Consider the following 13,287-nt stretch of genomic DNA (forward strand, 5'->3'; position numbering starts at 1 on the left):
GCATCAGTGTCTGCTGTGGCAGTTCTGTTGTCCCCCAGACGTACCATGGGACAGTGATTTCTTCCCAAACTTGTTTTTGATCAGGAGCAGCAAAAGCTGGCCTGAAGTTGAAAGAGTGTCCCCTTGTGAATGACTGTGCTAAGCAGAGATTCCCTGCCTTTCATTGCAACCTCAGACTGGTAAATGAGAATGCCTGTAGAAGGCAGTAACACTTGCAAATGCTCAGTACGTTGTCAATGCTGTGTCTTGCTCAGTCTTCGCGGAGGCCCCGTGAGGAGCGAGACGTGTCCCAGTGTGAGAGCGTGGCCTCCACTGTGTCAGCTCAGGAGGATGAAGATATCGAAGCATCTAATGAAGAAGAGAACCCAGAGGACAGTGAAGGTAACTCTTCTGGGAAGGAAACGTGTGTGTGCACAGTTATTTGTGCCACTTCTGTGCTCAGAACGCTGAGTTCCACTCCATGATGTGCTGTTCCAGTGCTGCCTTTCAGCTGGATTTCAGCAGTTGGAACCCACTCAAGGGGAAAATTTTTAGTATTGAGCATCCTAAAGATGTTACTCTTTATTGTTTTGAGATGCTTTGATTGTGCTGTCATCTGGAGCGTTGGAACAAGGGGAATCAAATGTCTGTAACCTTTGGTAGCTGACGGTAAAGCTTCAGACAAGCAAATTCAAGTGGTGGTTTTTTGTTGTGGTTTTTTTTTATAGATATTTGTTGGTTGCAACTGCTAATAATTATAGGCACTCAACATCAGCCAGTCTTGGCTGAATCTTTTGTAGAGCAATAGGCAGTAGAATTCATAAACAAGGAATGAGAGAATATGACTAAGTGTTGGGGATTTGGGTTTTCAGTTGTTGGTATTTTTTAGTTGCAGTGGGTGTGAGTGTAACTCAGCAAATTGTCCATTTGTTTAAGAAGTCAAAATGAATTGTTTTGCAGATGGGTAGGTTAAAATTGATGGATCCAGTTTGTTAAGGTCTCATTAACATTGGACTTCTGTGCCAAAACTTTTTTTTCCCAGGTGCTGAAAATAGTTCTGATACAGAAAGTGCTCCATCTCCAACTCCAGCAGAGCCTGCTAAACCCAGTGAAGAAGCTCCATCTGAAAGTGCTGCTCCCAAGGTAACCACTGAGGCCCCAGCAGAGCAAGAATCTGCCATTAAACCTGCAACCAGCACATCTCCCCCCTTAACAGCCCAAAGTGTATCAACAGCTGAAACTCAGAACCCTGAGCCACAGGTTAAGGAAGAAATAAACAACGAGGCAGAAGAGCCCATGGAGGTTGACAGTAGGAGCCACCCAGCTGAAGCAAAGCCTGTGATTACTCTTCCTGTTCATACCAAAGTAGAACCTGTAGAGACTGAAATGAGGCTACCAGAGAACGTTCAAGTGAAAATAGAGAGTGATACCAAAGAGAGAGAGATGGAGAAACCCAAGGAAAAGTCAGAACCAGAGGAGATGGATTACAGTCTGTCGCAACAAGTTAACACAGCAAGGCAAGAATCCCATTCAGACAATGATTCGAGTGCCACCTGTAGTGCTGATGAGGAGGTGGATGGAGAACCTGACAGACAGGGGTGAGTTCAACTGTTTAGTGTTCAAATACTGACATCTTTAAGAAATTGTTTTAAAAGTGGTTTTGCTTGATAGTGATCCAAAAACTGTCATCAGTAGAGACAGGGAAAGAATTTCTAAGGGGTCTTTGCTGGAAGTGCAGCAGAGGGAAATATTGATTTAAAATTTGAATGAAAAGCTGAAAGAAGGGTGTGCTAAGGCAGGTGAGGCAAAATTCTGTGGTGACAGAGCTTTGGAACCTTTGGAAAAGATAGATTATCTTTTGGGAATGGCTGACACCACTAAGGACATCTGAAGTCTTTTCAGTATTCTGTTGGTGCAGTTCCTGTGTAACCCCAGTGCAGCTTTGGAGCCAATGCCCCCTCCCTCTCACTGCTCTTAATATACACCCAGTACCAGGGAGATGTTAAATGTCAAAAGTATCCAGTGTCATGTAGTGCATGTGGTCTTTGGAAGAGTGCAGATTTTCTGCACTCTCCTGCCTCTTCAGACATCATCTTTCCACAAATGTCTCAGCCCTCCATGTGAAATTATTCTGTTTTATTTTCTGTGGACTAAATGTATCTAGTGCTTCCTAACCGTGGTGTTTGCCCAAGGCATTCTTTAGAAAAAAGGTTGCATTGTTGTAGTACTGCATACATAAATACCTGATTAGGGAGATTCTAACACTTATTTTGGTATTTCTGTGTTTTATGAAAATACAGCAACATCTGTTGCCTGTTCCACCAGATGTGCTATGGGGCAAAACACAACGATCTGATTTTTCAGCTATTTATCCAGCATGTTAAATATGTTGGTTTTTTGAAGTTGAGGGTTTTGCCTCAAATTTTTTTTAATATGTTTAATCTTGATTCTTTTGGTGATATTTTTCCCTTCTGTCCCTTTCTCCAGTATCTTCAGCAGAGAGTCAAAGCCCTCCCTGTTAAATCCCACTGGGTCAATACTGGTGTCATCCACAATAAAACAAGGGCAGATGGACCTGCAACAGCTTCACCACCGAGCTGCTGTCATCCCACCGATGGTATGGGAGTGTTTGTTGTCCCTAAAACTGAAGCAAAAAACCCCCAAACAAACATGAAACAAATGAAGAAATACATCATTTGCTTTATTATCACAATTTTGAGGGTAAAGTAGGTTAAGCACAATGTGAAACGAATGGCTTAAAACCAGGGGTGGGCTGTTTGAAACGCTCAGGCTGCGGCTGCTGCAGTGGGGGAATTGAGCTGCACAGTTGCTCCTGTAAATCCTGTGTTGATGTGAACACCTTCCCACCCCTGCAGGTGTCCTGCAGCCCCTGCTCTGTGCCCGTGGGCACCCCGGTGAGCGGGTACGCGCTGTACCAGCGCCACATCAAAGCCATGCACGAGTCGGCGCTGCTGGAGGAGCAGCGGCAGCGCCAGGAGCAGCTGGACATGGAATATCGGAGCGCTGTGAGCCCCTGCGGCCCTTCCAAGAGCCCTAATGTTGAGTGGGAAGGTGGGTGTTGTCACACCTGTCCTGGCATAGGCCTGTGTTTTATGGTCACGCTGGTGCCTCGCAGGAGAATGGAAGTTCAGTGTGCTGATAATTAACCATTCCTTTCTGGTGGCACTGGCTGCAGGAACCTGTGCAATGTCACAGGGAAATGAACTGAGTAAGATTCATGTGCTGAATGTTACAGTGTCAGAGATATCACAGTTGCATAATTCTGCATTTTTAGATTTGATATCCTCACGTGTTGTTGCCCACACAATGTTATGAACTTGAAGCGTCGTGCTCTTTGAAACTCAAATATTCTGTATTTAAATGCATCACGATTTTAAATTATGTTATGAAAATGCTTCACCTTAATTACTTTCACCAAAGTAAAATGAAAGAAAGATAACTCTTTTTCTTTTTTTTTTTTTTTCCCCTGTTAAAATAGCGAGAAGGGAGCTTGTAGATTTGTGGAGAGGAGGGTAAGATTGTGGGGTTTGGAAGGTGTTTCTTTAGGTGGAAAGTCTTGGAGTTGCTCAAAAGTACCATTTACTGAGTGAATAACTCTTGGCATTGGCAGGAGGGTGTTATGAAGTGTGGGAAAGTTCTGGGAAGAAGTTGAATTGGCTTATGGCAACCTACACACGGCTTTGCCACGATCACAATAGTCAAGATCCTTTAGAAGGCTGTTATGGGGTGATTAATGCCACCTTTCTTTGGCTGTGGAGGTTAAAGATGTAACTTTACAGCTGCAGCAGACTTGTTCTGGCTCGTTATTTTGAATTCTTCAACTGTCCGTTGCCAAACGGAAGAAATTTCTGTAGTTCCGGTACAGGATTTTTTATTTCCTACATTCAATTAAAATGGGTTTTTTTCCCTTTATGGGCAATGTTGGTATTTGAAATTTGATTTCAAATTTCTCTGGGCAAGCAAACAAAGAAGGGAGGAGTTCTGTCTGGTTGGACTGGCACGTAAGTCTAGTTTAACTTGCATGTAAACCTGGTTGATACACAGGATTTGGAAAGGAATCTTCTTTAAATGAAATCTTTTTCAATAGCAGAGCTTTCATTACTGTTTTTCACATAGAAAACATGAGAAAGCTTCTCAAAGCTTTGGATATAGAAGCATAGACAGAAAAACACATTAAATTAATACTTCTTTTTGATTGAAACTTCGCCCTTCACAGGAAAACCAGTGGCCTACATGCCTTATGCTGAGGTCAAGAGGATAGAGCAGGAAGCACAAGCACAGAACGCAGCGACGAGGGCAGCGTCGCCCTACAGGTTATCTCCAAGAGAAGTCAACAAAGCCTCTCCCCAGCCTGAGGTGAACACAGCCCGTTACAGTGTCCCACCAGGTAAGGGTTGTCACCCATCAGGGCAGGGCAGCATCCTCCTTTGGGAGCTGGACTGGATGTAGGATCAGATTATTCCCCAAACTCTTTGGGAACCGACACAAAATCCATCGCTTTCTGTGCATGGAAAGGGGTGCTCAGTTTTTTTCTAGATCCAAGGAGGTGTTTTTGTTCTTTATTACTGCATGACATGTATTGTACTGAAGGATGATCTGAAAAGTGTTAGAACAGCACAGGGCAGAGTCATCAAGAGTTTTTCATCTTAATGCAAGTACTGTCATATTCCTGAGTGGCCTTTCTTATGAAGTTGAGGAAAAGGGAAAACTTTTGATACCCTTGGCATTAGTGTCTGACTGTAATTGCTCTATATTATAGTCTGAATTTTTTATAAAACAGTAAAAGAACTGACGAATCTTAATTCTGAAACTTGGATCATTGCTTTTTCCTTCAGAGTGTAATGTCATGACCAAATGAGAGAAGCTTAGATTGTACTTGACTCAGGTGCCTTCCATTTAGAGAGTAAGAACTTTCTTTAAGAGTGGGAAAGCAACAAAAAACATAGACATGGTGGATTTCAGAGATGCAAATACAGCTTTTGGGTATTGTGAGGCAATTCCTCAGAAACTGTCAGATGAACTGTGCTGTTTCTGTTCTTGCCTCTCTGACAGCTCATAGAGCATAAAGACACTGTAATATTTAATGTACACTTTTCCCCCAAGTTCTGCAGCCAGCACCTCACCAGGTGATAACCAACATACCTGAAGGAGTTCGCCTTCCCACCACCAGACCCACCAGACCTCCACCACCCCTCATTCCATCCTCCAAAACCAGTGTGCCATCAGAAAAACCTTCTTTCATCATGGGAGGCTCAATCTCACAAGTAAGAGAATTATGATTTGAAGATCAAACCATGACACCTACCTATATATTCTACTATTAAAAGTCCAGGAATTACAGGTGCCTTAGCAAATAGAACATGTGGCAGTTATTTGTATTTAGGGGCATGTTTGGGGATGTCCAGTTTAGGTGACCAGTGACCCTGCACTCCTGGTGCTCTGTGCTTTGAGACTTTGCAGGGGGGTGCTGTAACATTTCAAGACAGGCTCATAGTAGTCTTCTCTAAAACAGGGATGTGAATCTTCATTGCAGAAACAAGAATTAACATATATTTGTTGTTCCAGGGAACACCTGGCACTTACTTAACATCCCACAGTCAAGCTTCCTACGCCCAAGAAACTGCCAAGCCATCAGTGGGTTCGATATCTCTCGGGCTGCCAAGGCAGCAGGAGTCAGCCAAATCTGGTAAGAAAAGCTGACATGTGTTTTATGTAGACTGTTTGAATGACTCATAATTAAAGAAAAATAATAAGAAGAAAACTCCAACCTTTTTTCTCTGTATTCTCCTCAACAGCTTCCCTGCCCTATATCAAACAAGAAGAATTCTCTCCCAGAAGCCAGAATTCCCAACCTGAGGGGCTCCTGGTCCGGGCACAGCATGAAAGTGTGGTGCGAGGTAAAGAAAGTCCCCCAGATCAGGAAACCCCATCAGAGCCTGGGAGAACCAAGAGAATTAACTTCTAGAGCTAGAACTGCTAAAGTGTTATTTTAAAGTATTCTCTGATTATATAAGTAGCATAAAATTGTAGGATTACTCTGTTCCCAGTTTTCCAAGGCCATGTGTATTTGGAGCTGGCTCCTCCTCTCTGCATGGCTTGCTTAAAAAAATATTGATTTCAAGACATGCCAGTTCCAAAACTAAGTTGTTCACTGGAGCACATGCAGAGCAATACATGGGAAATATCCAAATACATCAAAAGAACAGAAACTAAATAGAATTAATTAATCCTGTAAAATGACCTGAATTAATACTCTAAAGGGCAATGTTAAAAGAGGAAATAGCCTATCTGCCTTAAATGCATGTTCTTAAACTGAAATTTCCCCTGTATTTTAGTGTCAACTGATAGTTCTCTTTAGAGTTTTTAATTATCATATTATTTCAAATCAGGTACCACAACGATTCAGGAGGGGAGTATAACGAGAGGAACTCCAACCAATAAAGTTTCTGTTGAGACCATTCCTTCTTTGAGAGGCTCCATAACTCAGGTATTTTTCCCTTTGCTGAGAAGGCTGTAGCAAAACAGCCTCTTTAAACTATCACCACGAATGTGTTTGCATGTCTGAAAAGGTAAATTGGTATCACAGAGTAGGAACTTGAAAAAAAGGACTTTAATACCATCAGGTGTTAAAATCCCACTATTGCTGAAGTCAGCATTACCATGATTTCATCTTCATGTATATGAGTCTTTAAACTTTTTAAACACAAACACCAGAGCCTTTGGTAGATCTGGCTGAAGGCTCATTAGCACCTTTCATGAAAATAGCATCACACCTGAGTTTAAATATTAAAATCAACTATAACCAGTCTTGTGCAGATGCTACTTGAAGCCAAAAAGGTAAATTCAAGCCTTTTGTCTCCTCATTTTTTAAATGCTACTGTTTTAGTTGGTTTGGGGTCCGTCCTTACAGAGATAATAGTCTCAGTTCTGCTCTGAGAAGGAGAGGTTTCATTTCTTTGGACAGAAATAAAACCTAATGGCACCATTAGTTATGTGGTGCATGTTATCTACCCCCCAAACGGTATTTATTTATAGGGTAAATGTCCTAAGTTGTGAAATACTTTGGTAATATTGTCCTCCTTATTCTTCTTTCTGTATTTTGGGAGAGGGTAGCAAATTGCCCACAAATAATCTGTTGTGGGTTTGCACTCAGGGTACCCCAGCTCTGTCCCAGACTGGCATCGCGGCCGACGCGTTGCTGAAGGGAACCATCACCCGCCTGGCCACGGAGGACACCAGCCCAGAGAAGTGCAGGGAGGAGGCTTCAGCCAAAGGCCACGTTATTTATGAAGGCAAAAGTGGGCATATTTTATCTTATGATGGTGAGTATTTGGATATTGGACCTGATCAAAGTCAAGGCTGCAGCAGGTTCTGCTTTGATAATCCATATCTGAAGTGTTTCAGCTTCCAAGTGGGTTGGTGTGAACCTCAGTCACGGAGGGGCTGGTTTTGAGAATTAGTGATCCAGAAATTGTACCTCTGTTCTGAAGAGTCTTCTGCACTCTGTGTTTAAAATATAGTTAAATTATTTAATTTCTTTGCCATTTATTTCCAGTTTGTCGTGGAATATTTTTATTGTGAAAGGCTAAACAACCAAATTTAAAATTGCCTGTATTAATTTAAAATAAATGTAACATTTAACTTTAAACTTCAATTGAAATACTGATAAATGAGTAACCAAACAAATGTATTTTTGACAAACTATAAAGGATCTTCTAAAGACTGAGATTTAATGTCACAGTATTATACTGAAGTTGTGTTGTTAAAGTATTCATGACCTGTGGTCTCGTTCATGTAATATTCATATGTCCTTTCTTTTACTGTCCACATTTCCTAACCACACTCTTGTACATTTTGCCAGCTATTAAAAATGTCCGTGAAGGAACGAGGAGTCCAAGAACTGCTCATGAAATTGGTTTGAAGAGAACTTATGACACCATGGAAGGAAATATAAAGCAAGGGATGTCACTGCGGGAGTCTCCGGTGTCTGCGCCGCTGGAAGGTAAAAACAGCTGCTTCCAAGGTGGTTAATCTGTTATCCAAACCTTTTTGCATTGATGTAAGAGCATTTAGATTATCTCACTGAGCAGATGAAAGAGAAGTTAGATTTAAATCTTAACACTGCTAACCAAATCCTACGCTGCAATTAAAGTGTGCTGGGAACGGCACTGAAGCAGATGATGGTTTTCCTTTTTGTTTTGCTGGTGTGGTGCAGGTGGCACTTACTCCTGTCAGCACATCTGACACATAACTGACTCTCCACAGTCCCACTGGGTCATGGAGAGCTCTAACTCTGGGTCCCACCAGCACAGACTCTGGGACACACCCCTTAGTTAAACATTGGGATCACTCTGGCCTGACCTTTGCATTCCTGCACCAAACCCCTTTGACTTGCACAGCTGCCCTACCCTGCTCCAGGGCATCCCTGCTACCACTGTGCTTTAATAAACTGGGATCAAACAAAGCCTGCAGAGGTCAACTCAGGCCATTATGTAACTTTTCTGATTGTTTTGTGAAAATACAAATGCAGGAAAATGTTTCATGCCTCAGCCATGGAGTCTCACTCCTTAAGTGCATTTTGTCCTCTCTTTGGGTCGCCTTAAAGGCTATTTTGTGTAAATGTTCATCAGATGGAACAATATGAATAAGAGGTTTCTGGACTGTATACAGAAATTCAGTGTGGCCTTCAAGCTGCAGATGCATTTGGCTCATTTTCGGGCTTTTCTGGCCCATGAGAAGCTGCTCTGATACTTTTATGGTGTATCTCATCACTGACACATTTTCTGTCCTCAAACTGTATAAAATCATGAGATTTTGGGAGTTTGGTTTAGATTCTTACTGTAGGAACAGTAAATTCAACTCTTCCCAGATGATTTAATATGAACTTTTATTAATTTGGAGGATGCTGAGCTATATTTTGGGTTTTTTCTTTCTTTTTGTTCCACTTCTCATCATGAACCCCTTTCTTTCTAGGCATGGAAAGTGGGGTGTAAGAAAAGCAGTGACTGCTTTTGGAACTAAGGTTAAGCTTAATTATGAAAAACACATCTCATGTTTTCTAAATATGTTAAAACTTGCAACAATGCAATAGCACAAATACTTGAAGTGAAAGGTTTACTTTTTGGGGGCAGGAGGTGTTTATAACATGTTGCTACAATGCCTGACACACTGAGGCTTGGCCCTCTGGGCACTGCCACGAGCCAGATACGATCTCTAATGTGTGAGAAGGAGGGCTTTTGTTGGTTTGGAGTGGGTTTTTTAACACTTTTTTAATTCTCTAAATGATGTTGATTTTAATGTTAGGTTTAATATGCCGTGCACTGCCTCGGGGGAGCCCACACGCTGAACTGAAGGAGAGAACGGTGCTGTCTGGCTCGATAATGCAAGGTAAGGTCTTGCAAGTTTAGAAGCAAACATTAATTCCATCCTCAGAAATCTGGATTTCTGAACCTTCAAACTGTTACTACCGGTGGTAGCTGTGTTAAAGGTCGAGATTATTTTATGAAACAAGTTATCAGAGTATAAATCAGCAGCTTTCTGATATGTTGTGTTCAAAACTAGTGTGTAAATACAGCTTTTTGTTTCTTTTTTGAAAATAGACCTTGGTAAGTGACACTTTTTCAAATGAACACTAACAGTTCCCTAGACCTCTGAAGATGAATGCTATTTCTTTTATTTCAGCATCTGAAATAACTTGGGGTGCTTTCAGTAATATATTGAATATTTGTTCAGTATTATTGTATATAACCAGTGGTGATTTTTTTTAGTCTTCAGGGACTGTTGTCATAGACTACAGCAAAAATTCCAGTTTTATGACATGTAGTTAGTCACTCTGCTTGTGAAAAGAGACTTAATAGCTGTTAACACCATTAATGTGACCCTTTCTTTCTATAAAAGGCACACCAAGAGCAACAGCTGAAAGTTTTGAAGAAGGTTTGAAGTACCCTAAGCAGATAAAGAGAGAGTCACCTCCCATAAGGACGTTTGAAGGAGCCATTACTAAGGGGAAACCGTATGATGGGGTCACCACTATAAAGGAAATGGGTCGTTCCATCCACGAAATCCCAAGACAGGACCTGTTAAGCCAGGAGAGTCGCAAGACTCCTGAAATGGTGCAGACAACCAGGCCCATCATAGAAGGCTCCATATCTCAGGTAAGTCCAAACAGCACTGGTGGACTCGTGCAGTCACTCCCAGGCTCAGTGGAGAATCAGCTCCAGCCCTGGGGAGGTTTTAGCACAAGTGAAACACTGACAGGATAACTTTACCTGACCTTTTATCTCCTCTCCTCAGGGCACACCCATAAAATATGAAAGCAACTCTGGCCAGTCTGCCATCAAACACAATGTAAAATCTTTAATCACTGGACCAAGCAAGCTGCCCCGTGGAATGCCCCAGCTGGAAATGGTGCCAGAGAACGTGAAGGTGGTGGAGCGAGGCAAATACGAAGATGTGAAGTCCGGGGACGCCGTCCGGTCCCGTCACACGTCGGTCGTCAGCTCTGGCCCCTCTGTCCTCAGGTCAACCCTTCATGAAACTCCCAAATCACAGCTGAGCCCTGGCATTTATGATGATACAAATGCTCGGAGGACACCTGTGAACTATCAGAGTCCCATGTCCAGGAGTTCACCTATGATGAACAGAGTTAGTGAGGGTATGTTCTTCCTATCCAGAGTAAGACAAAAAGTTTTGTTATTTTAATTTTTAACTGCTTTATGAGGTCTGTTGTTCTTTCTTTTATTCCAATGGCTTCTCTCAATTTGGAAGGTGGCTGGAGTGAATTTTAAAAATCTGTTAATTGAAACAAAATGAAAAACTGCCTTATTGTAATGCAGAGGTGGGAAGGCAATTCAGTCTCAATTTTCATTTGGTTATGGATCACTGTGAAAGTGTTACCTACAAGGGTAGTGATTTCAGAGCAGAAGCTGTTCCTGAATTTTAGAGGTGTCTACATAATGAAAATATGGTGAAGTGTAAGCAATCTTAGTTATACAATATAGTTTTTTCACCAGAAATATTTTGTGATATAAAATATTCTCTGTGCTTTATTGTATCAGATCATAGGGTACTCGATAATGTTCCTTTGGAGACAGTGTATACTTACAGCTGAATTTTCAATGGAAAAATAGACATTTTATTAATTTGAGTTTTTCACTGCTTGTAGCTGGAATATCTTCTGGGAAGCCAGCAAATCACGAAAGGAAGAACACACTCACTCCAACCCAGAGGGAGAGTGTGCCAGCAAAATCTCCAGTCCCAGGGGTTGATCCTGTCGTGGCTCACAGTCCTTTTGACCCTCATCACAGAGGAGCAACTCCTGAAGTTTATAGGGGTCACCTCCCTCCTCATTTAGATCCTGCTATGCCATTTCACAGAGCACTGGATCCTGGTAAGTACATTTGTGTTGTTTTTTTTTTTTTTTAGTTTTAGAAATATTGTGAGCTTTGATGCCTTTAAAAGGCAATTATCAATGGCCAAATATAATTTAAATGTTATAAATATATATTGTTGTGGTTTAGTATCTAACCAGGAAACTTAGTAAAATAGTACTGTAGAATATTGGAACTTCCTTTCAGAGCTGCCAACTTGTTTCTGTTTTGTTAAAAACTTCAGACAATATTTTTAGATAAGTCCTTGTGAAATATATTAAAAGCTCTCAGGAGAGCTATATAAAGAAGGATATGCAAGAGGCTACAGAAGTAAAGAATAGAATTATTTAGAATTAGTATAATTCTATATAATTATATCTAGACATTTATTCTGTGTAAGTCCTCTATTCCTGACTGATTCATTCTCACACAGGAATTATCAGGTTATCCCTGATAATGTTAAATACAATGGACTTCCTTTTAATCTATCCATCAGTTTATTCTGTGAGGTATTTTAACCTTCTTTAGGTATTTCAGCCCTTTATATCTTCAGAATGTCAGGATTTATGTTTTTAATAAATTCTCTTCTCTGATGTATCTCTCCAATCTGGATTATTTAGCATTTTCTGTCTCTGTGCATAAATTCAGTAAACCCTCAGTATTAAAATGCTGTTTTAATTTACTTGGCACTGGCTAGAGAGACTTGACAGCACTTCTCATTGAAGCTTTATAAACACCTGAAAGTTTCATTTGATGGAGAATCATGTGAGATGAGCTCGGTTGGTTAACACTTAGCGCTATCAACGCCAAGGTCATAGTTCAGTCCCTTGTAGGGGCTGTTCACTTGAGAGTTGGACTCAATCCTTGTGGGTCCCTTCTAACTCAGACTGCTGTGTGATCCTGCTTCCTAAATCTTCTCCTCTCCCCTCTGTCCCCCCCAGCTGCTGCTGCTTACCTGTTCCAGAGGCAGCTCTCGCCCACCCCGGGCTACCCGAGCCAGTACCAGCTGTACGCGATGGAGAACACGCGGCAGACCATCCTCAACGACTACATCACCTCCCAGCAGATGCAGGTCAACCTTCGGCCCGATGTCACCAGGGGACTGTCTCCCAGAGAGCAAACTTTAGCTCTCCCCTATGCAGGAGCGAGAGGTGGGCCTGTCTTTCCCTGTCTTTCTTTGGAAGGTGTTTGGGGTGTGCTCTGTGGTGGGTTGGATGCATACAAAGGAGTGCAGATGTGTAGATTTGTTACAACTCCTTTGCAAACTGCCTTCCCTGGGTATAAAGGAAAACTGTCTGTAACCACCATTAAGGAGAAGGCTGTAAGACTTAGAGTGTTCAGGATCCAGTGATCAGAAGCATATTCAGCTCATCTTCAGACTTCAGAAAAGAGAATTATATCAAAATGAGAACTTCAAAAAGAAAACAAAAGCAACAGCCTAAAGGGTAATGTTTGTGAAAACTATGCTGGTGGTTTTATTTTTTGGGTAATACCCAAAATTGAAGCATATTTTCTTGAAGGGCAAATAAAGGGAGTACTACAAATGCAAATTCTGACTTAGTATGTTCCTAAATTTCTGATTGCCAGATCTAAGAGGTTATAACCAGCTGGAATATAGTTCTATAATTGCCTTATTCTTTTATCTTTTCATTCATATTCATTGCTGTTACCAGGGCACAGAACATAAAACCTTGAGTGGCCATTCTTAACGTGTGTCATCTCCCAACAGGAATCATTGACCTGAACAATATGGCCCCCACTATCTTAGTGCCTCATCCTGGAGGAACAAGCACCCCACCCATGGAGAGAATCACGTATATCCCTGGCACCCAGCTTACCTTCCCTCCCAGGCCTTACAATCCTGCTTCTCTGTCACCAGGTAAGAGCCCTCATGGTTTGGTGACTTCTCTAATTGTCT

The 13,287-nt window shown here is 41.7% G+C and overlaps 1 protein-coding gene across 3 annotated transcripts in view; it reads left to right on the forward strand.

Annotated features, from left to right (window-relative positions):
- NCOR1 (nuclear receptor corepressor 1) overlaps nucleotides 1–13,287 on the forward strand; it is a 58,802-nt gene that overhangs the window by 35,245 nt on the left and 10,270 nt on the right. For all 3 annotated transcript variants that reach the window (XM_027891544.1, XM_027891543.1, XM_027891545.1), the window contains 17 exons: nucleotides 255–381; nucleotides 1,022–1,577; nucleotides 2,467–2,596; nucleotides 2,856–3,051; nucleotides 4,217–4,387; nucleotides 5,104–5,264; nucleotides 5,566–5,686; nucleotides 5,796–5,897; nucleotides 6,390–6,487; nucleotides 7,154–7,322; nucleotides 7,862–8,002; nucleotides 9,304–9,387; nucleotides 9,898–10,154; nucleotides 10,294–10,654; nucleotides 11,165–11,389; nucleotides 12,311–12,520; nucleotides 13,099–13,248. In XM_027891544.1, the coding sequence (XP_027747345.1) occupies nucleotides 255–381; nucleotides 1,022–1,577; nucleotides 2,467–2,596; nucleotides 2,856–3,051; nucleotides 4,217–4,387; nucleotides 5,104–5,264; nucleotides 5,566–5,686; nucleotides 5,796–5,897; nucleotides 6,390–6,487; nucleotides 7,154–7,322; nucleotides 7,862–8,002; nucleotides 9,304–9,387; nucleotides 9,898–10,154; nucleotides 10,294–10,654; nucleotides 11,165–11,389; nucleotides 12,311–12,520; nucleotides 13,099–13,248 (3,259 nt within the window). The remainder of the gene's footprint in view (nucleotides 1–254; nucleotides 382–1,021; nucleotides 1,578–2,466; nucleotides 2,597–2,855; nucleotides 3,052–4,216; nucleotides 4,388–5,103; nucleotides 5,265–5,565; nucleotides 5,687–5,795; nucleotides 5,898–6,389; nucleotides 6,488–7,153; nucleotides 7,323–7,861; nucleotides 8,003–9,303; nucleotides 9,388–9,897; nucleotides 10,155–10,293; nucleotides 10,655–11,164; nucleotides 11,390–12,310; nucleotides 12,521–13,098; nucleotides 13,249–13,287) is intronic.

The sequence above is a fragment of the Empidonax traillii genome, unplaced genomic scaffold (genome assembly GCF_003031625.1).
Source record: "Empidonax traillii isolate 1590-97213 ecotype Southwest subspecies unplaced genomic scaffold, ASM303162v1 scaffold322:size1131127, whole genome shotgun sequence".
Taxonomy (NCBI): Eukaryota; Metazoa; Chordata; class Aves; order Passeriformes; family Tyrannidae; genus Empidonax; species Empidonax traillii.